The sequence below is a fragment of the Odontesthes bonariensis genome, chromosome 7, assembly GCF_027942865.1.
Source record: "Odontesthes bonariensis isolate fOdoBon6 chromosome 7, fOdoBon6.hap1, whole genome shotgun sequence".
Lineage (NCBI taxonomy): Eukaryota > Metazoa > Chordata > Actinopteri > Atheriniformes > Atherinopsidae > Odontesthes > Odontesthes bonariensis.
This window is the reverse complement of record NC_134512.1, coordinates 21,767,484-21,790,067: the sequence shown is the minus strand read 5'-3', so window position 1 is coordinate 21,790,067 and position 22,584 is coordinate 21,767,484. Positions and strand designations below refer to the sequence as shown.

Genomic DNA, 22,584 nt, shown 5'->3' with positions numbered 1-22,584 from the left:
TCAGGCATCCCTCTGAGACTGTTTGATGTGAGATTCTTAAACTTACATATCAGTAATACTTCTGACTCTGAGCAGCATTTGAGCAAACATATGGTCATATATGTATGTCTATATAAGCTAACCCATTTTGCTGCGTTTTAGGTCAAGTGCATCAGTGTTTTCAGTGGCAAATGCAGAGGTGAAATAAACTGAGATGCCTCTTAAGAACTTATTTGTACAAACTTTAATGTAGACAAACAACGCTGAGTGAAACAAACTGAAAAATGAACACCAGAGAGAGTTCCTCGTGATGTGAAAAAAAGTCAGAAGAACAAATTTTAAAGTTAATATCAACATAAGATAACATCACTGAGGTAAACAGGACCAGAGCTAAAAGGATACCTGCATGCACGTCCAGCTATTATTCGGTTTTCGGGGGGAACTTCCTCTACACGCACAGTACAATATGTACAACACATATGCGGCGTTAACAATTCAGTTTACAATGTGAAACACGCAGGACTGGAATCTTCAAACGTTTAGGGAACATGAAAAAAAGTTGAAACTGAAGAGTTCACTATTTTGCCCACAGTACAGACCAAAAGAATATCTGTGGTGTTATTCAGCTGCAGATTACATGACATTTCCTAATTCATTTGACTTCTTTTGGACCTGAGGAGTTGTCAGCACTGGGCTGAGAAGCTTGTCTCTGTAGAGCATGAAGGCAACCAGTGGAACTACAGCCTATTTTGCTATTAATAAGAGCAAACTGAAACGGGGAGCTTGTCCTTACACATGGGAACTGTGCTGGCTGTTCTTCATCTGGTTGTTGGTAAAAAAACAGTTGGTAGTGAGGGTCAGTGGCTTCCTAACTCATGTTAATCATCTCATATTTGTCCTTCAGACTGCTGTCCTCGTCGTCTTCATCCTCCTCCTCCTCTTCCTCCTCCTCTTGCTGCTTCTCGGACTCATCGTGGGGGTGGTGAAGCTCGATGAACAGGAGGTAGACGACAGCCGCAACCACGCCCCCAACCATGGGCCCTGCCACTGGGATCCACCACCAATAGTCTGCAGTACTGTAAGCACCGAAAGAGAAAAGAGTCAAACACGAAACTGGCAGTCACACCAGCCACTTGCAAAAACGCCGCTGTAGATGACTGGTGCCATCACTGGATCGTTCACGGACATCGACTGCTCTGGTGGGAGCATGTGACTTTATATAATACAACATGTCAGGGTTTACTTCAATAAACATCCAAATAAAGGCATGGAGGGACATTTGGAGGATTTGGGGCAAAGCAGGCATCTCAGTATTTATACGTGCACATAATGTTCATATGCCAACTATGACACATTTTTATCTTTATATATGTGTTGAAACAACAAAACTATTTTCTTGATAAATAAAACAAAACATCACAAAGTTAAACAAACAAACCAACATCCTATAACTGATGTTGGTTTAATCCATAATTAATATGTTATATACATATATATATATATGTATATATTATGAGTGTAATTCACACTAACACATTTAGACACTTTTAATTTTTAAGTTTATTCCTCATTGCTTTTGCTTTAATCACATTGTCACATTTTATTGTATTTAACAATACTACTGAACAGGATATAAATTACACAGTAGACTTAACATAGACACTAGAATTAAAAGCAAAATCCTGATCTTCACTTACCTAAAGACGTCCATCCCCCATCCTGCCACTGCTGTGAACAGCCGGGGTCCCAGGTCTCTGGCGGGGTTCAGGGGGTAACCACAGTTGAGTCCCATGGACACACCAATGGCCATGATGATCAGGCCAATAGCCAGCGGCTCTACGCCTTTAGGAGCTCCGATGTTTCCACCATCGATGATAGCAAGAATACACAGAACTAGCATACCTGTCCCCACCACCTGTAGAAGTACAACAGCTCTTATTTGATAAATCAAAACTTGTTATTAAGGAATATATATTACATTTATTTGATGTAAGCCCAAGCCCTTCTGCACATGCATATAGTTACTTTATGTGACTTAATATCATATTTTGCATCTTTCACAATCATTTAAATACTTCAAATACAAACAAAAAGAAGAACACAAAACATGGAGAGTTTATCTGTAAAGTTGTCAGACACTAAAAATATGATCAACAATATTCTCACAGTAATATTTAGATTTTTCCAAACTGGATACAGTGTTATGAAACTCCTGGTGATTTACGGTGTGTTGACAACAGTACCTTGTATACTGCAGATAAAAGCATAAAACTGAGTGAACCAACCATTACACAAACTTTCAGCTGTGTACCGACTGACAAAGATTATGGATGTTCACAATAGATCAGTTAATCAGTTGCCCCACAGGGACAAATAAAGGTTCTAAATCTTGAATCTTAAATCTTGAGCTCTGTTATCATGAGTACAGTGGCTTCATGGACCGAGTTAACAAATGTGATAAATCTAAGTAATCTAAATCGTGTTGGTGTTTAATAACCGTTATGTTTAGTCTTTATTTGATGACATTATTGGCTTGACTGGTTCTACTTATCTCAGCGGCTCACCTGACGTAGTTTGCAATAGTAGACATGTTATTTGTGGATTCTGCCACCAACTAAACAAACTGAAAATGGTGTTAAGTGTGTCTGACCTTCCAGTGAATGCCAGAAAATGGGTCATTGGACACAAACCAAGCAAAAGAGGGGGTGTTCTCAGACTAATTGGGGCAATCAATGCTGCATTAGCCACATTTCCCAGACTTTGCACTATTTAGAGGCTGAGCAGGAGCAGCGGTGCACAAAAGAGGGGAGGTCATTGGGTCATGGCGACCAGAGCTCACCTGATCGATGAAGCCGCCGAGGACTGACAGGTGTCTCGCAGGGTATGAGGCAAAAATGTGAGCTGTTGCATTGATTCCAGTCACTGACAGAATCCCACTGGTGAAGTCCATGAAAGCATCTGTGACGAGGACAACTAGACATAGCTAAGTGTGCACAGGCATCGTGTTGATTCTTATATAAGCATGCAGCTGAAATGCTTTGACTGCAACATCTAAGAGTTGACTCTCTCCAATCTTTGGAGACATGAAGCACATAAGCACTTCCGTTAGTAACAACTATCATGCTATGGTTTTATAAAAAACAAAATGTAAAGGATAGTTCACCATAGTATAACCCGAACACTGCAGCAGCTCCTGCAAAAGCACCAAGAAACTGAGCGATGACATAGAAGGGAAACTTCCAGATCTTCAGTTTACCCAGAACCACCATGGCCAGAGACACAGCAGGGTTCACATGGCCTCCTGGGACAGAGAACAAACCAGAGAGTGACAGAGGGGTGCAGTGGGTGGGGGCTGGCTGGCATAACATCCACCCCGTAATTAGTGAAGCCATCACATTTACGAGAAGCAGCAGAAGGGGAGCAGCCCCACGCCATTCAGGGTTTTTATTATGCACATCCAAGACGAATAAAGCAGAATAATGGTCACTGATTACAAATTCACCCTCAAAAAACAATCATTAATCTTGAAAAGAATTGGTGGAAAAGAGTATTCTAATTATCATTAGATTTATATTGCACCAATACACATGCATCATTAACCAGAATCAACAGATAATTTTCTTAAAGCTCAGTTCTGGAGATATCTTAAGCCAAGTCACATGTTGCAAATGATCTTAGACTCATTGGGGAGCCCAACATTTTTCAGGACATTTAAAAAAAAAAATTTGCTGAGGAATGTGATATGTCTAAATTTTGTGCAATGCTTTTGGAGTTTAGAGGACTACATTTTGGCTGGGAAAGGAATTTGGATGTACCAAGTTATGATCACAGATGGAATGAGATCTGCTGTAATACCCTGAAAATGATGAGACATCCGAGGGTGACTTATAGCTTTGAACCTTTTCTACTGGACCCGGCGTGTTTTATATCAAAAGATTCTCAAACCTGCTGGAAATGTTTAAATATTTAGGTGGTATGAACATCCCCCAAAATCCACCAATTCTTGATGAGGAATTACCGTTAAGGTGGTGTATGTAACAATAATGGTGTTTGCATGTGGTCCTAAGCTGTATATCTCAGGAGATTCCAAGATGTTATCCACTTTCTTACACTTACTGAAGCAATAGCTCCACACTGCTGCTACGATCAGATGGAAAATATTTCTCAGGAACTGAAAAGATGTTTTTGGACAAATATACGTGGGAGATATAGTTGGCAGTAGATTTTAATGCAAGCCACTCTTTACACAGGTCGTTCACCTTTGTTTCTGAGTTGTGGGGTCTGTGTCTTCATGAAATGCTGTTGGTCTTTTGATTTGGCATCAGGCTGCAGACGAGGCGAGTATTCTCTGCTGGACTGAGCCTGGTCTCTGTCAGAGGCAGAAGCCTCTAATCAATGGCTTTTGGAGGACATTTATTGCCCAGGGTTATGTACAACCCCAGAGAGGCTGTAGGCTAGTGCTAATAAATCAATGGTCAGCGCATATTCATTTAATCTGGACAGGGAAGTGGCACGTTACTGCTGACACTGGAGCTGTGGAGGTGGCACATGGCTATATGGGAAGCTATAAAGTTTTATGATTACAAGCAGCAAGCCTCATGAGAAACAAATGTTTCATTACAGCACATCCAAGAGAGCTGCGTCACATTGTACTACATCCTCTGGCAGAAGTTGTTTCTAATAACCATGAATTGTTTCAAACATAAACATGTCTGTATTGTGAAGCAGTGGCAGCAAAGGTGCCCAGTATGCAAATGACAAGTTCATTATAACCATCCCATTTATACATTTGTTCAGCAGATTTGACAGGATGTCATGCGTTGACCTTTGATTATCAAAGTGTACTCGTCTACACCAAGTGTATCGAATTCAAAGTGGCAAAGTTTCAAGCTTAGCTGGAGGAGTATTTCTGCTAGATAATTAATAACAGAAGAGCTAGATGAAAGCACATTTACCTGACACTCCACCAGCCACATACGCTGCCATCATGAGGCCCACAGAGAAGCCGATGTGGACGGTAAGAGGTTCTCCCAGGGTGTTTCGACTCAGGACAGTCTGAGCAACTGAGCCACAACCAAACAACTAACAAATACAAAGGAAGATAACAACAGGTTTGAAAGACATCTTTCAAAAAAACTAAAAAGGTAAAGCTAAAAAAAAACACCAACTCTTGGATAACTTAATGAAAGAGCTTACTGAACATTCCTAAACTTCATCTGTAACTTGAAACCATTTCAAATACTGTAGAGGGTGCAACATTTTAGATTTTTGAGGAAAAATTATACTTACAACCAAGACAAAAGTCCCAAGGAATTCTGCCAGGAATTCCTTGAATATTCCATGTTTGAGAACACAATGTTGCCTCATACTTCTCTTGTGTTGTTCTTCCATGTATCACTGCGCCTGTAATTGTTAAAACTGCCAGACATCCAGCGGTGACACTTCTGGAGCTGATCAGAATCAAATCTCCACCTCTGCACTGCTGCAGCCATTCAGCATCGACCATTGATTCATGAACTCTCTGTCCTCCTCAACTCAACAGTTTTTTTTTTACAGTAGGCAGCAAGCAGGATGACAGGCATATACATCTATATATATATTTTTTTATTAAATTAATTTTACATGCAAATATGAGAATATTAATTTCTTTGTTTATTTGTGGTCAAAAACAGTCAAATCTGCAGAAACATCACACAGCTGCATTTATTTCAGTTTCTGTAAGACACACTGGCAAATATTGAAAAAGGATTTTAATATCCATCCATCCATCCATTTTCTATAATGTATAATTCTATTCTATTAATCCGTTGGTTTGGACGCGGGGGGGGGGGGGGGGGGCTGGAGTCTATCCCAGCTGTCATCGGGCAAGAGGCAGGGTACACCCTGGACAGGTTGCCAGTCCATCACAGGGCCACACAGAGACAAACAACCACACATGCTCACACTCAGTCCTAAGGGCAATTTTAGAGACACCAATTAACCTAACATACATGTTTTTAAGGACAGTGGGAGGAAGCTGGAGTACCCGGAGAGAACCTACGCATACACAGAGGGAACATGCAAACTCCACACAGAAAAGCCCCAGCTGGGAGTTGAATCTGGAACCCTTTCGCTGTGAGGCGACGGTGCAAACCACCACACCTCCGTGCAGCCCCGATTTTAATACATTTGGTTATTTATTCAAGATTTGTAGTTTAATCTTAATTGCCATCTTAATTCACGCAGTAGCAGAATAATTTACAAGATAAAACATAAATCATTCTGAAAAATAAGTCTGCATTGGCCTGCCGTTTTGAAATGTGTAGTTATAAATAATTCCACAAGAGGTCAGCCTTGGCAAGATGCCATATAAATCAAACTGGAAAAGTCACACCTGAGTTGTTAACTGAATCAGCTTCAATATTTCTTCATAGTACGTCCAACGTTGCTCTACTGAGTCCATAAATGTCTGTTCAGTTCATTGTTCCAGGTCAGTCACTCAGTCAGATCCAAAGTCATCCATGTCATTCACATCATCATCCACAACCTTGATGATGGAAGGGGATTTCTTCTTTCGCCTGTTGATGCAAAAGAAAAAAAATTTGAAAGATGAAGGATGAAATTTGAAGAGCTGCATGACAACATGATTTAACGCAACAGAATATCAACGGCAGAACGTCACCTCATCTCATTCCGCAGTGCACTTAGCTGGCCATGGAGCTGCTCGTTGGCCTCCATCTGCTCATCAAGTTCTCTTTGCAGCTTCTTTTTAGCGTGCTCCAGACGCTCGATCTCCCCCTCTGCCTCGTCCATCTGCCTCTTCGCCGTCTTCAGCCTCTGAGTCAGCTGCCGTGTTCACCAAAGTGAGAAACTGAATGATGAGTCAAGTCTCCTGCTCTCAGGTTCATTTCTATTTCTCAATGTTCTCAGATGTGCATACCTGATCTGTCTGGCTCTGCAGGTTGATGCGCTCCTCATCCGCCTGCATCCTCATCTCCTTCACCCTGCGCTCCAGCTTACGGCTGACTTGTTGCAGGTTGTTGTTGTCCCTGAGAGCAAAAGCACCAAGAGATCAGATAGCTGCTGCAGCGCCCTGTAACCAAACACCCTTCTGTGTTTGGATGAGAGATACTCTCACTCTTACAACCATAGGGAAAGTGATATATGAGTGGGTTCAGCTTCGACAGCCAGCACTACATATAGGATGGAGCTTTTATCCACAGTATTATCCTACAGTGACACGTACATACTTTGTATATGTATCTGTTAATAAACAAATATTTCTATTAGACAGCATTAACAGGTCTGAGTTCATATTTGAATGTGTAGTTGCTCACCTCTCTTCTCCTTGCAGCCTCTCCTCCAGTTCCTGGATGCGGCTGTTGAGTTTGGAGACGAGTGAATCCTGATTGGTTCTCTGCGATCCTTCCAGATGAGTCAGTCTGCTCTTCAAGTCTTTATTCTGATCGAGGAAACACTTATTTTATTTTTTTTTTTTCTAATAGCACTGCAGCGTCACACTTCATCGGCTGAGCCCAGTTTTTTTGTTTTTTGTTTTCGCACTTGATTTTAAGTTTCACTTTCAGATGCTTAGTTCCTAATTTCACAATTGACTTCAGATGAAGAAGTTTGAAAATAAAAACTAGTAGAAGCTGACCCAAGTTAAACTTTGACCATGTGAATCTGTCTAATAAAAGTCTCAAAATGAGTGGGTTTTTTAAAAAAGTGTTAACAAGCCATAAAGGATCACAAACCAGACGTATGTTCATTGTTGGTCTCAAGGATTATCTTCAAGAACTTTTAATTGAGAAATGATTGGGCAGACATACGGTTTGTTTGTTTGCTTGTCTCAAGACCACACAGAAGCTACCTGTATGAATTTCATGTGACTTGGCAGAGAGGCAGAATATAGCCTAAGGATGAACAGACCGCAGTCTTTTTTCTTATAAATCGTGAGACAGAGCAGAGGCCCTCCCAGCTTAAGTCTGGCCTCTAACTCCTCTTACTCAGTGTTGCAGTGTGAGGGGGCAGGGACCATTACCTGCCTCTCCATGCTCATCTTGTCACACTCTAGGTCCTGCCTAAACGCCCGCTCCTGCACCAGCTCGCTCCTCATCTGATCCATCTGTCACACACACCAACCCCGGAGAGAAACATGGTTTTTAGCGTTCAATCCCAATTAAAAAGCACAACTGTTTAATGAGTTAACACAGTTAGACATGTGGACACTGAACCACTTATTCTTAGTGCCAACTTATAACCACAGAGCTTAATATGAGCTAACCCCTCATTTGTTTCTCCTTCAATATTGACAGAAAACATGGCTGTTTGGTATCACACAGGACAAGATCAGGTGACAAACACGTTCAGCATAAATCCTGACTTCACAGGAAATGCTGTCTGGTTTGAGTGGCCACATCAGATCGAAGTACATCTCGTCACTAACAACATCTAGAGGCCCAGTGAAGGGAGTGTGAATAGCTGGTTCACATTTGTTCGCTGTTTTTGTCTTTGCGCTGGACCCAAAATAAGTGCTTTGTTTCAATTAGTCTGCACCACTTTGTTCCAGAGAACGGTGGCCTACTTCACATGGACGCTGAATATATGAGTCTCTTCTGATAATATTTGAAGGTACATCACATATATCAGACCTCTCGTAGTGAGTTATAACTGAACATGAGGAAAAATAGTTGTTTCCCAGCCAGGTTCAACGCACCAATCAGCAGCTGTCATTGTCTGGGGGGGAAATCTGAGCTCTCCGCCCTTCATCTGTTTATATTGAAAACAGATGTAGAGCTGAGTCGTCATACTGGAAACAGTAATTATATGAGTGATAGGATGTAGTGGGAAAATTTATGAATGTTTGCTAATGCAAAATGAGAGCTTTGTCTTCAAAAAAAAAAGAAGAAAAAGACACAAGAAAGCATCAGTGAAACATGCCTGCTCTTTGGTTTTGTCTAGGCGCTCCATCAGGCGGTCAGCACTGCTGTGCTCTTCATCAAGATCCTCTTCCAGCTGACTGATACGCCCCTGAGAGGAGGGGAACACATGACAAATATTACACGTTGTGATATGCTGTCATGTCGACCAGCAAAGCAGATAAGACAAGGCTCTGGGGTGTGGGCAGTGATGTATTTCAAATGCATAACGAAAAACATTACAACAGTAATCAATGGATTTCATACATGTTTTTCTGTTGCAGTAAGTGTTTGACGAAGGAAAGTGTTGGTGGGGGAGAAAGAGGATCTCTTGGAACTCTCAGACAGGTCTGATAGCTTTTTACAGTCAACATGAGCTTCCTCGGTTGATATGCAGTGTCAACAGTGAGCATGCTCTTGTGTAATGTTTTGTAATCAGCAGAAAGAACAGAGCTGAGACGGGCTATGGTACAGGCATCTGAACAGATAAACACTTGAAAACAGAGAGAGATGTTGCATTAGAGGTACTGCACGTTTATGACTACGGAGTTACCTTCATGATAGCTATCAGTGTGGGAAAAGTCAAATCTAAGGGAGGATTATTTGTGGGATTCCCACAAGACTCAGCACTTGGCTCCAAACTGTTGATGCTGTGTTTAATCGTATTTGTAGTGCGTCCGCATAAACAGTATTTGTTTTATTTGCACATGTTGCGGTCAAATTGTGGAGTTACTGTGACAAAGAATCAAATGATAAAATGTCCACATACAAAGAGCCTGCTAGGTTCTACGAAGCGCTTTGTTTGCTTATCTGAAACTTAAAATAAAGTCTGAATGTATGCTCCAATGAGAATCCATTCAAGGATTAGATCTGCTCCGAGCGCAGATGTGTTTTATATCATTTGGTTTTAGGATTAGTAGAAAGTGATCTCCTACAAATAGTTAACAGCTCACTGGCATCAGGCATTTTTCCCAAGTCACTAAAGACAGCTGCCATTAAGCCACTCCTAAAGAAGAGAACTCTAGACGCCTCTATGATGAACAACTACAGACCTGTCTCTAACCTCTCTTTTATATCCAAGATTATTGAGAAAGTTTTATTTAACCAGCTCAAGGACTTTCTGAATGAAAGTGGAAGTCTTGATAACTTTCAATCAGGCTTCAGACGTCATCACAGCACTGAAACAGCTCTGGTCAAAGTGTTAAACGACATCAGGTTGAATACTGATTCTGGTAATGTTTCAGTCCTGGTTCTGTTGGATCTCAGCGCTGTGTTTGATGCTGTAGATCACAGAATCATGTTGCACAGGCTGGAAAACTGGGCTGGACTTTCTGGAGCGGTCCTTAACTGGTTCAGGTCCTACTTAGAAGGCCAGAGTTATTTTGTTACAATTGGCTACTATGAATCTGAGCGAGTGGCCATGACTTGTGGAGTCCCCCAGGGGTCAATTCTTGGACCTCTTCTGTTTAACTTGTATATGCTCCCTTTGGGTCAGATATTGCAGAATTTTAACATCAATTATCACAGTTATGCAGACGATACACAACTTTATGTGTCTCTGTCACCGGACGACTGCAGCTCAGCAGACGTACTGTGTCAGTGTCTGGAGGAAATAAACACCTGGATGAGAGAGAATTTTCTACAATTAAATGAAGACAAAACTGAGATCATTCTGTTTGGTAGCAAAGAGAAGAGGGTCAGCGTTGGTAAATATCTTGAGACTCGGGACCTTACAATCACTGACCAAGTTGGTAACCTCGGAGTGTTGATAGACTCAGATCTGACTTTCAGCAGCCACATCAAAGCTGTCACCAAGGCAGCTTTTTACCACCTCAGAAATATCAACAGAATTAAAGGTTTCCTCTCCCAAACAGACCAGGAGAAACTCATCCATGCATTCATCTCCAGTAGACTCCATTACTGTAATGCTCTTTTAACTGGACTTCCCAAAAAGAGCATTAAACATCTGCAGCTCATCCAGAACGCTGCTGCTAGAGTTTTAACCCGGACTAAGAGATCTGAACACATCACACCAGTTTTAAAATCTTTATACTGGCTTCCAGTCAGTCACAGAATAGATTTTAAAAGCCTGCTGATGGTTTACAAATCCCAGAACGGTTTAGGGCCAAAATACATCTGTGATATGTTCAGAGAATATAAACCGAGCAGAGCTCTTAGATCCAAGGACTCAGGTCAGCTGGTCCAGTCCAGAGTCCAGACTAAACATGGAGAAGCAGCATTTAGCTGTTATGCTGCAAACAAGTGGAACAAACTGCCAGTGGAGATTAAACTTTCACCAAATGGAGACATTTTTAAATCCAGGCTAAAAACATTTCTGTTCTCATGTGTCTATGCATGAAATCTGCACGCTATCTTTGAACTTATCTGGACTGTTGCTTGTTTTTAAATTCATTTAAATTATTTTATTTGTTTCTCTTCATATTCTTTTATGTATTTTTAATGCTTCTTCCACTCCCTGCTGCAATGCTTTTATTTTATGTAAAGCACTTACAATTGTTTCGTACATGAAATTTGCTATACAAATAAATTGGATTTGATTTGATTTGATTGTCCGTTTAAAACTGTACAAAGCAACATTTATGGGTCTCATCCTGTTTTTCAGGACATAAGAGTATCAATAATCTAAACAAAAAGACCATTGCACCTATAAACGACTGTTGTAAACTCCTCATTTTAAGTCTCTTTATTTATGATTTATAAGCACCACATAAACATTTAAGATTTAAAACACACTATATTGTAGCTGTAAGGAGATCTCTCCCTGTGAGATAAAGCAAACGGAGGTCAGTGTGGTGGGTGTATACTAAAAGACAAACATAGCAAAACATTGTTGTAGTACTATCAAATATTCTTACTTTGAATGAATACTATGTAAACTATTTATCAAATGTTTATGAATTGCAAACAAATGTTAAAAAAAGCAGTAAGAATGACATTTTTTGCAGGTTAGAATCAGTAAAGAGGGAGCAAATCACAGGGGCAGCATTTTGACGCGCTTTTATCTTTCTGCTTTTGTTTTCACCCAACGGTGACACCTCACTTATATGCACGTTGTTTGTAATGTTCCTTTAGAACTGGAATACCTCCATGAGTTTGACCTGCCGCTCTCGCTCCTCCAGTGAGGCCCCGTTCCTCTCCTCCAGCTCCCCCACCCTCTGCTCCAGCTGCCTCCCCCTCAGCTGGGCCTCCTGCTGCTCCCTGCGACACTGCCGCAGATCCTCCTCCAAAGGAAGCAGCTGGCCAGAGAACAGACCAGAAACTCAAACAAGTAAATCAAGATAAAGCAGCATGCATTGATGGCGAGAAGTGGGGAGTCCGCCTGTTAAAGTTCTGTCTGATCTTCGTGTCATTTTAATTGAATCTCTTGTTTACACACGTTACACAAAACTTTAAAAGATTTGATTTACGAGCCCCTTATCATAAATATGAAGGGAAAAATAACATCAAAGATATTGGAAAATAAATCTTTTTCAATTTGTATTTGATTTGTTATTTAATCGGGGACTCGGACAGCTGAGCCAATCAAAATGATGAATCCGAGACAATGAGTACCACACCTCTTCCTGCAGTTTTTTGGCTGCCTGTCTGGATTTCTCCAGCTCTGCTCCCTTTTCCTGCAGCTGTCTCCGCAGCTCAGCCAACTCCCTCTGACTCCTCTCTTTGGCCTCATCGACCTGGTTCTGAAGTACATCTGTAGACACCTCGCACTCCTCCATGATGTTATTCATCTGAAGGGACAGATAAGCAGAGAGCTCAGATACAGTATATGGACATGTGGGATTAAAGAAGCATGTAAGCACACAAATTATTGGCTGTTTCTGCTGATCTCATGCCTAAAAAGTCTGTTTAAAACAGTTTTTCAAGCTTCACTTGGTTCCTGAAATATGTGGAATTCTCTCACAAGGATGGGTCCTTGTGAGTCAGAAAGAGAACACTTTCACTTCTCACCTTCCTCTGCAGTTGCTCCATAGTCCTGTCTTGTAGGCTCCTCTCATCCTCTAGTTCAGTTTTTTCCCTCCACAGCTCCTCGATTTGTTTCCTCTCTTCCTTGAGTTTCTCTTTCAGCTCCTTGTGTTCATGGTTTAGTTTAGACAGCTTACTCTAAAAAACAAAGGAATAATCCACGGTCCCATGTCTAGACATCAATTATGTTAATTTATTTGGCTATTTATTCGGAACATTTGTGTCTTGTCACCTGCACATCTTCCAAGCGAGAAAGCAAAGACTGGTTAGACTGACACATCTCCTCCTCGTTCTTCCTCACATCATTCAGCATCTCCTCCACCTGCTGCTTTTCCCTCTGAGGAAGAAGGGGAACAAACAGGATATGTGAAAATGATCTAGTTTGTGGGATAAACTCTGATCAAAGGAATCTAGAAACCAAAATTAAATCAAATATTATGCTCATGTTTGTTTCAGCTATATCTCTCTATCACCACCCACATCTTCTCCCCACCTCCAGCTGCTTTGCTCTCTGCTCCATCAGTCTCTCTGTGGTTTTCGACTCCTGGCTCGCCCGACTCAGTTGCTCCACCCTGTCGTTGAGTTCTCTGACCTTTCCTCTCAGCTGATCTCTCACCTGGCTGAGCTCCTTCAGCTGCACCTTAACTGTACCTCTCTCCTCCTCTGCAACAACCTTTTCCTGACCCAGCATAGCATTGCTCTAGGAGATAGAATAAAGAAGTCAATTGATCAAAGTTAAAACAAAACACATTATTACAGCTTGAAAATAGACTCTCTTTTACCTCTTTAGCAACGTCTAAATCCCTTAGCAGCTTCTCAATCTCCTGATCATATTCTTCCTTCAGAGCAGCTATGTATTGATCATGAGTCTGCACCTCCTCTTTAAGCGCCCCCTTCAGGTCACTAAGTTCCCTCTCTGTGTGGTGCAGCACCTCCTCCTGCTCCTCCTTCACCTGTAGTATCTCGTGAAAGTCCCCACGCAGCTGTGCCAAATCCTGACAAATAGAACCCCAGCAAACAAAAAGTCACAGGTCAGGTAAGAAACTTTTCCAGCTGCTGCTGATTTGGGAGTTTTTTCTGCTCCATGTGGTTTTACTTACCCGAAGAAGGACTTCTTTTTCTGTATTTATCACTTCTGCCCTCTTTGCTTGGTCCAACTCATCATGCATCTCAGACAGCTGCTGCTGAAGGTCTTTCATCTGTGCCTTAGATCTTTCTTTCTCTGACTTCATCTCAGTCAGCCTAACAACATGACATAAATGCAGGAGATACACATTTGAGATCTAGGAGAAAAGCTTGCTTGCCCTTCTTTAAGGTTACATGAAGATGCTAAATTAAAGAAAGTGAAATATGGCATTCAGCCAAGGTGCATGGTATTCTGTTTAGTTTATATCCGCTTGTTGTTTTTTGGAGCAGCTGTAACACAAGTGTGGAAGAGCGATCATCTGCCAAGTGGAAGGTTGGCAGTTTGATCCACAGCTTCTCCAATTTGTGTGTTCAAGTGTCCTTGGGCAAGATACCTTGTTATACTTTGCCTCCAATACATTAATTGATGTGTCTTTTAAGAAGGGGCCTTAAAAAGACAGGGGGCTAAACTGTTTTGCTACATAATGGTCCAGTGTGAGATACATTAGAATTTTCAAAGTGCGAGTTGAAAATCTGCATAAGAGGTCTTCTGTAGAGAAACAGTTAGGTCAATCTTAAGAATATACTTATTTGGTATTTTGCAAAGCATTAGTTGAGCAGATCAAGGATGCTCTTTGTCTTTATAGTAAACATGGAGCTACTGCCAGCAGGTTGTTAGCTTGGTTTAACAATAGAATGGCACTGGGTAAACAGTTAGCCTGGCTCTGTCCAAATGCGACAGAATCTACATGTCAGCTCCTCTATAGCTCACATCAAATCTTATTCATTTGATCCATATAAAAGAAAAGCACATGCTGTTTTTATGTGAATCATGTGGCTCAAAGGTCAGGAGCAAAAACTTTTAGAGGACAGGAACTACCTGGTGCCTGAGCCCCCTGGCCTGTTTGATGGCCACGTCTTTTCGATGTATTTGAAACACAAGAAAAGCAGGACAGCTTATCCTGGTTCTACTCTTTATTCTACGCTAATCTAACTAACAGCTTGCCCTGCTTGATATTGTGTGAAAATGGCAACAACTTTGTTGTTTGACTCTAAGAAAGAGTATCAGCACAACAGATAGAGTATTCCTGTAACCAGATGCCAATGACCCGCACAAACAGTGTCCATTTCTATTAAACTGAAGAGAAGAAAAACAGATTTTGAGTATCTTCAATAAACAGTGCTTTACTTTCAAACTGTGCTTACTCCTGTTTGGTAGACTGAAGTTCTGCCTCAATTTCAGCAAGTTTGTTCCTGAGTTTGGAGAGCTCTGCCTGACTTTTGGTCAACTCCTCCTGAAGTTTCCTCTTCTCAGTCCTTGCCTTCTCAAATGCCTTGGCTAAAGTCATTTCATTCTGCACAACACAAGAACAAAAGAAGGGAACAGAATGAGTCACAGGAACGGGAAGTGAGTTGTTGGGAGTTGAATCAGCAGGATGGGGAGTTGTGCAACACCTTTATCTCAATTTCCAGCTTTTGCTTTAATTGAGACACTTCTTTTTCCAGAGCTGCCCGTTTGTCCTGCAGCAGCTTCGCCTCCGTTGCATATACCTACATATTTGAAAAAGAGACATCCAACAATCCACAATGTCATCAGGGGTGTAAACCAAAGACATAAATTATGCTGAACAGCGGTCAACTTTGGTAACATCTCACTTTCTCCTCCTCCTCCACACTCTCAGCTGTCCTCCATTTGAGCTTGTTTATTCTTGCAAGCAGCAAGTTGACTTTTCTTTGGATGGTGGAGTCATCATCGGTCGTCCTGAGAAGCAAAAAACAAAAAAAGGTCACAAACATGGTAAGAGTATGAATAGGGTGTGATGACGGAATTAGATTTTAGCGGCTGCTGAGTAAAAGCATGATTTATGGCAGCGCAGGACCTCATAGAGGTGTGAATTTGTCTTAGTTAAGGTATGGGCAAAAGAAAACATGCAACCTTTTTTTTTTTACTTGACCTGTCTTAGGTCTACAGCAGATAATAGGTCTATTTCAGCAAATATTTCAAAATGGCATAAAACAGGCACTGGTGGATGTTTGACATTTTCCATGTGAAGGAGTTATTTTATCAGTTAAAGAAAACATGTTCATGCTCTGCATTCCTGACTACTGCGTGAATGAGTGCGCACAGCTGGAGCAGCAGCCAGATTCTTACTCCACCACATGATCACTACCACAAATTCATCACTAAAAGAAAGCTTTGAGACGGGGTTAAAAAGGGTCAGTCTTATGGAAAACGAAGAGTCATTTTCAAAAACAGACTGAATAACCCAACTCATTTAAATTGTTCTAATGGTATAGAATCTGTCCGTTTCTTTATTTAGGACATTGATCCAATATTTATTTATCTGTGAATGGCAGCTCGTAAACAGCTTCGACTCTTGAGACTTCCATGGCTTTTCTCACGTGCTCTGCTCCCTTTAAGGCCTATTGGATTAAGTTTAAAGCTTTGATCTGGCCATTCCTACTCTACGGCTTTATTTGTCTTTGGTAGAGCAGGTTGTGTGTCTTACAGGATGATCCACTTTACCTCAAGAGTCTGTTTACAGACAGATATCCTAAAGTTGTCCTTTAGAATTGGTGGTATAATTCGGAAGCCATTGCTGCATCAATCAATTAAAACATGCCCAAATCGTCAAAAATAGCGCCACCATCTATGTTGGAATGCAGAGTTTTTCAAACTTTACATTTATTCAGATCACTTTTGGTTCTGTTTGTACATTAAGTCATTTTCTAGGAGCCCTCCGGTTTGACTGTGTGAACTTTGTCAAGCGACAAAACCGGCAGCGATGTTCTTTGTGGAGCGCAAGGAAAAATTTGTAGTTTGCAGTGTTATCTTCATGGTGGAATCAGAGCATTGGTATTACCCAATACGAGAGGTCTTAAGTTGTTGAAAGCCTGGGTTTCTTTGTGACCCCACAGACTTAATCTCTTTGTTTTTGGAGTGATCTGATTCCCGCCATTTGAGCACAATCTGTCTGCCTGTGGATTAGTGGAGTCCAAACTGTGTCAATATGGTTTTGTTGCCCTTTCTTGCCTGATGAGCACCATCAACAGTGTTTTTCTGAGGTCCTCAGAAATACCTTTTGCTTGTGCAACGACACACAAAATTAACAGACATATTTCCTTTTATATCCACAACATTGAGATCAGACTTATGTCCACGGTCTCCAATTAAAGCAGAGCGCACACCCATCTTTTTTTCATCCAACTGACTGGAAACAATGTTTTTCTGAACTAATAAAGGACCAAGTAAAGTATTTCAGTGTCGTTTTTTTTTACATTGTCTAATCTTTAGCTACTTTTAGTAGGCTTTACTTCTCCACTTACTTACTTTTGGGAAACCTGTAAATGTTTTGGGTTGTATTTATGCAAAGATATTTTATCATTGAGATGACGTGTTAGACTACGCCAACGTTTTTATGCCCCTTAAATATATCTATACGCCGAACATAAAACAATATAACTACCAGCTTATATTTGCCAAGGATCCCTACACCTCATGAAGGTTTTATCTCTTTTGTTTAACTTTTGATGGTTAACGCTAAATGCCAAGAAATAACCCAGAACAGCAGTTTTTTTTCCGACCCTTCTCTTTTTTTGTCACGTTAAACATAAAATGATTTCAGTTGTTATTTAGAGAGCTTTATAGGTGCTTGCGGCTGTATTTTCTTTCAATTTGCACAACGTCACAACAGCTATTCTTCCCTGTTTGCAGTTTGTTCGTTTAAAAGCTATACAAATAAAGCGGCCCGGTCCTAATGCTAAGCTAACCTTAAGTCTTTTCATATTTACCGTTCAGATTAAAATTGTCACATACTCGCAAAACGTTGACCTGCTGCTCCAACTTAACCCAAGACCTGAGGTGCTCGCTAAACATGGACACAGGTACAATGATAGGTTGCATCAGCTGTTGCTGACTTTAAAGTGCAGAAAGCTGAGAGGCACTTACCCATCCTTCAGGAAATTGATCAGTATTTGCCCTGTTGTGTCTTCGGCTAGATCAGCTGAGAGGTCTTGCCGCCCTTTCAGGAGATCAGGAGTGACCTGTTTAGGACAGATACCGCAAATAAATACGAGCTTTTAAAAGAAAACTCTGGCTCTTCAAAAAAAAATTTACCGGTGCGTCTCGTTCTTCAGATTCAGCAGATTGATCATCGCACGGCCTGGACACAGAGGGTTTCTCTCCTCTGAGAGAAGGTTTTGCAGCCTGTAGTGATACAGTCTCTTTGCCGTGTTGTCCTTTGAACAATGTCCTCGGCTGACTGTCCTCCACCTTTCTTGTCAAAGTGGCTTCTCCACCAAGGAGTCGAGCCCTGGCCGAGCCAGGAGGATATATCACACCTGGGGTTTCTGCCCTGATGCCCTTCATGGATGAGGGTCTGCTTGGAGAAGATGGCAACGAGGAATCTGAGGACTGACTGCTGTCCACACTGCGTGACCGCCGACACGCTTCCGGGTCCAGTCTATTCCTTGGACCCCTTCCCCTCCGCAGACTGCTGTTAAACTGGCTTATTAGCTTTCCTACAGACACGATGGAGTCTGTGTCCACTGTGGTTGGGAACCGTGCAGGAACATGCCCACCTGAGTGAGGTATCTTGTTTTGAGTAAACTCGGCTGGATCTAGTTCTGGGCCCTCAGCGGGCAGTGGGATCCTTGGCTTGGCTATATGAGCAGTCTGGGTTCTCTCAGAAGGAAGGCCAGTATGCAGCTGCCCGGGCCGAGAGGCTGCTTGAGAAGGAGTGACGAGGTTCAGGCTATTACTTTCAGGGTCATAAGGTCTTAGGATCTCTGGGTGTTTCTGATAATGAAACACAGAAGAGTTGGCAGACCTCTGAGGCTCGGATGGAGTCTGTCTTTCATCCACAGACCTCCTCACCATGCCCGGGTTGTACCCTTCCTGGTGAGTTATGACAGAAACGTCCTTGTGGCTCTCCTGTCCAGAGCTGTTCAGAACCACGAAAGGTTGACCTTTGATGCCCTGAACCTGGACCCTCACTCCAAACTGGTTGTCTTGGCTGCCTCGGGGACTGTTCTGCAGGATGTAGCCCTTCTGTGTCCTTACATCCGAAGAGCTGCGAGACTCCATCCTGCCTCTGCTGGATTCACAGATAATCTAGTGAAAACACAGATAGGCATGTCAAAAAGGAAACTGGCCCTGCATGGGAGAGTGAATTGAAAACTGATGCATCAGGCTGGTCAGGCTAAATAAGCTGTTTACAAAACACTGAAGCAGGGTGAGGGGTTGACAGACATCCTGGGAGCTCCTCACCCAGCTGAATTCAGCCAGCATAAAGACAGACACGAAGACCCGGTGAGAGGCTGATATTGCTGTGCAATGAAAACAGCTCCTTCTGTGTGCTCATGACAGGGCACTATTGTACAGCCAAAGCCGAACCAACTGCATGACGACTACAACTGGCCGGGGTCGCCGAGGTGTCGTCACCCACTTCATGCTTCATGACACTGGAGGAAAACGTTTGTCAACAAATACGCCACTGTGAGGCTGAAACACCCGAGCACAAGAGGTGTTGTGTAGTAACCAGTGTGGTAGCATCTTAAAAGCCCCATCCAGGGCAGGGACACTTTGAATGAACAATATGACAGAGTGGAGCACATTTACATGATCAGCAAAAATCTTCTTTAATTATTCTCCATCTCCTCAGGACTCAGTGTTTGCTTTATAAAAAAAAAAAATCATGCACAGATTTTAATAGATTTGTTAAAAGCCATTTGTGTTGCCAGGTTACTTGAAATCTCTCACACACACGCTAGAACTTAAATTCATCAGAGTCCAACATAATCCCAAAATATGTTATTTTTTACTCGTCGTTTTCTATTGGAGGAAAAAGGAAAACAATGTGAAATCCCGCTCTGTGGTCAACTCGCCATGCTTTTTTGAAATTTCATCCCCCCTCTAATTTCCCCTCATCCTGTCCCTTGTGCTCATTGGCTGTAGCTCCACACTGACTCCTCCCATCTGCCTCAAGATTGGGGCTCCTTTCAGCAACCTCCAACTTTTGAAAAGCGTGGAAAAAAAACTTGTCGCATGAACCTGGCTAAAGACTGCGTCAGGAGGTTGGTGGGGTGGTTGTGTCCAGGCTAACATAACGTTCACCCAGGAGGCAAAAGTTTCTGTCCCACCACGAATTTGATGCTTTTTAGACTCAAAAGCAGTTCAGTTTTTCTTTTACAAACATGTTAGGATAATCTTTTTTGTTTAATCTTAAAATGCATCTGTTATTTCCAGGCTTGTTGCCATTTTTTCCAGACTCCGTTCACTTTTCCATTAGTTGTTTTTATCAGACTTGGGCGACAACAGTAATTATGTCGGCATGAAAGGGCTGTGGTTTGGGTTGAAATAGACACTTTCAACAACAATCGCTAAACCTTGTCAGAGAGGTACAGTCCCTGCTCCAATGACGTGCCTCCAAAAATGAGGCCCCTTTCTAAAACTTAGAGATTAATTGCTTTATGGACCAAATGTAACTAAAAACACATTCTGATGCAATACTAGGTTGTTTTAAACCTGAATTCTGTGAAAATTTGTGTGTGTATTATAGCATCTTCACAGTTAAGCCTTAAGGCAGTAATTATTTTGAGTTGCCAGGTTACAGAAAATCCTCCTTCAATGGGACGCATGTTTTAATCTTGTAACTAACACATAAATCCATCTCAAAGTCCCTTTTTTTGTGGACTCTTCCACTGATGTGAGAAAGCAGCTAATAAATTATTTTGGTGGTTGAACGTTGGGTAACTTTCACTGGAGGATGTCCAAATGAATAACAGCTTTACAATCCATCTGAGGATGTTCTGTTGACAGCTAAATTATTCATCAACTCAAACATCCTTTAAAGCTAAGAAAACCTGTATAAAGTCTGCTCTACTTATATTAAAGTGACTGTAACAATCAAGTTCTCAGCGTTTGGCAACTATATTGTGAAGGCAGGAGATTTTATTTGTTCCTTTATTTCACTGTGCAGGTAAGCTGTATGTAAACTATACTAACTGTCCAACTGCTTGCTTTTATCCAATTTTACATTCATTTCACTCCACTACGACAAATGGACAGAAATATAGGTTTTTTTAATTAAAAATCAGAAATCGTGTTTGACACAATCACACACACACACACACACACACACACACACACACACACACACACACACACACACACAAACTATGTTTTAGTGTTGAATGCCAGCAGGAAGTGGGAAAGATGTAGTTTAAAGAGGTTCAAACTAAATATTTAAACGCACTGCCGATCACAGCAGATGGTAAATCGCTACAGAGTCAGCAGCTTCGAGCGGATCTTGGTCCCAATCGATCAGAAACTTACCCGCTGAGTGTGTCCAGTGTGAGCGGTGAGTCTTCCTCTCCTGTCCGATCAGACTGGCCTGCCTCCGCCCGGACACGACTACTCTGCCCCGCTCAGAGAGGCGTTCACTCCCGGCTCTGTCGTCATGTGACTGCTGCTGCTTAGTGCTCAACGTGATGTAATGTGTCAACGATGTGGGAGCCCATGATAAGAACAACAGAACTAACTGTTTAAATGATTCTAATATAATGATCTACTGAAGTCCCGAGCAGCATGGGAATTGGACTCATCCCGGGTTTCCAGAGGATTAAGGTTTAATGCCACTCCTTATTTTTGAAAACAAAAAGCAGTTTATCAGCAGTTCTGTATGTGTCACCATTGAACTTAACTTTAGAGGAAGCATAATTCTGTTTTGCATTACATTTGTATCCCTGTAAACTATATTTTTGTGAGTTAAAAAAATAAAGATAAAGCCATTTTATCCGCTGTGGAAAGAAATTGGTGTGCAAGTTGGATCATTTTTATTTTTGGCTTGTTTAGTTTTTTCTGTTATAGATACATCTACTTATCACCTTTCAGGTTTCTTTGAAAGCTCACACACATAAGATGATTCTTTAACCTTTATGGCTAAAATAAGATACAGCCAAGTGGAAAACAGCCAGTTTTGATTTGAACAGAACATTGAAAAAATGTTTTTTTTTTAATATACATCTGGTCCAAGTCAGCCAAAATACAGGAGCAGCGTGTGAAAAACTTTGATCCCCTTCACTGCAAACATGAGAATTAAGAGGGTAAGCACCAGCCAAATGACGCTAATGAAATTAATTGATTAACGGATCAAAAGCCACAGCATATCAGCACAAACACCTCATGCCAACTGTCAAGCACGGTGGTGGAGAGGTGATGCTTTGGGCTTGTTTTCCAACCACAGGACCTGGACACCTAGTTGTCATTGAATTGACTCACAGCTCCACTACATACCTAAATATTCTAGAGTCAAATGCGAGGCCATCTGTCTCACAGCTAAAGCTTGGCTGAAATTGGGTCATCAACAGGACAATGATCCCAAACACATCAGCAAATCTACAACAGAATGACTGAAAAAGAAGAATTCAAGTTGTTTCAAAGTCCAGGTCTTAACCTAAAATGCTGCGGGGGGACCTGAACGGAGCTGCGCATAAATGAATGCCAGCAAACCTCAATGAGCTGAAACAATGTTGTCAGGAGGAGTGAAGCAAAATACAGAAAATAATGACTTCAGGTTATTTCTGCTAAAGAGGGTTC

The 22,584-nt window shown here is 41.6% G+C and overlaps 2 protein-coding genes across 4 annotated transcripts; both read right to left on the bottom strand.

The window, feature by feature from the left end:
- Positions 1–245: 245 nt before the first annotated feature.
- On the bottom strand, positions 246–5,457 carry LOC142384108 (aquaporin-9-like). Of its 3 annotated transcripts, XM_075470072.1 has the most exons (6): positions 5,269–5,457; positions 4,935–5,061; positions 3,143–3,280; positions 2,819–2,937; positions 1,677–1,894; positions 246–1,055 (listed from the first exon to the last, which is right to left on the bottom strand). In XM_075470072.1, the coding sequence occupies exons 1-6, from the start codon at positions 5,368–5,370 to the stop codon at positions 848–850; spliced, it is 912 nt and encodes a 303-aa protein (XP_075326187.1). In that variant the 5' UTR covers positions 5,371–5,457; the 3' UTR covers positions 246–847. The 3 variants fall into 3 exon arrangements, with proteins under 3 accessions (XP_075326187.1, XP_075326186.1, XP_075326185.1); XM_075470071.1 differs by lacking the exon at positions 5,269–5,457 and having other exon boundaries at positions 4,935–5,172; XM_075470070.1 differs by lacking the exon at positions 5,269–5,457 and having other exon boundaries at positions 3,143–5,172.
- A 169-nt stretch (positions 5,458–5,626) lies between these two features.
- On the bottom strand, positions 5,627–21,402 carry LOC142384107 (cingulin-like protein 1). The gene is made up of 19 exons (XM_075470068.1): positions 21,322–21,402; positions 18,103–19,098; positions 17,935–18,029; positions 15,642–15,747; positions 15,441–15,536; positions 15,192–15,340; positions 13,961–14,102; positions 13,643–13,855; positions 13,354–13,560; positions 13,093–13,197; positions 12,846–12,998; positions 12,455–12,625; positions 11,981–12,133; positions 8,899–8,988; positions 8,000–8,083; positions 7,296–7,420; positions 6,899–7,007; positions 6,641–6,804; positions 5,627–6,536 (listed from the first exon to the last, which is right to left on the bottom strand). The coding sequence occupies exons 2-19, from the start codon at positions 19,069–19,071 to the stop codon at positions 6,458–6,460; spliced, it is 3,210 nt and encodes a 1,069-aa protein (XP_075326183.1). The 5' UTR covers positions 19,072–19,098; positions 21,322–21,402; the 3' UTR covers positions 5,627–6,457.
- Between the last annotated feature and the right edge of the window lie 1,182 nt (positions 21,403–22,584).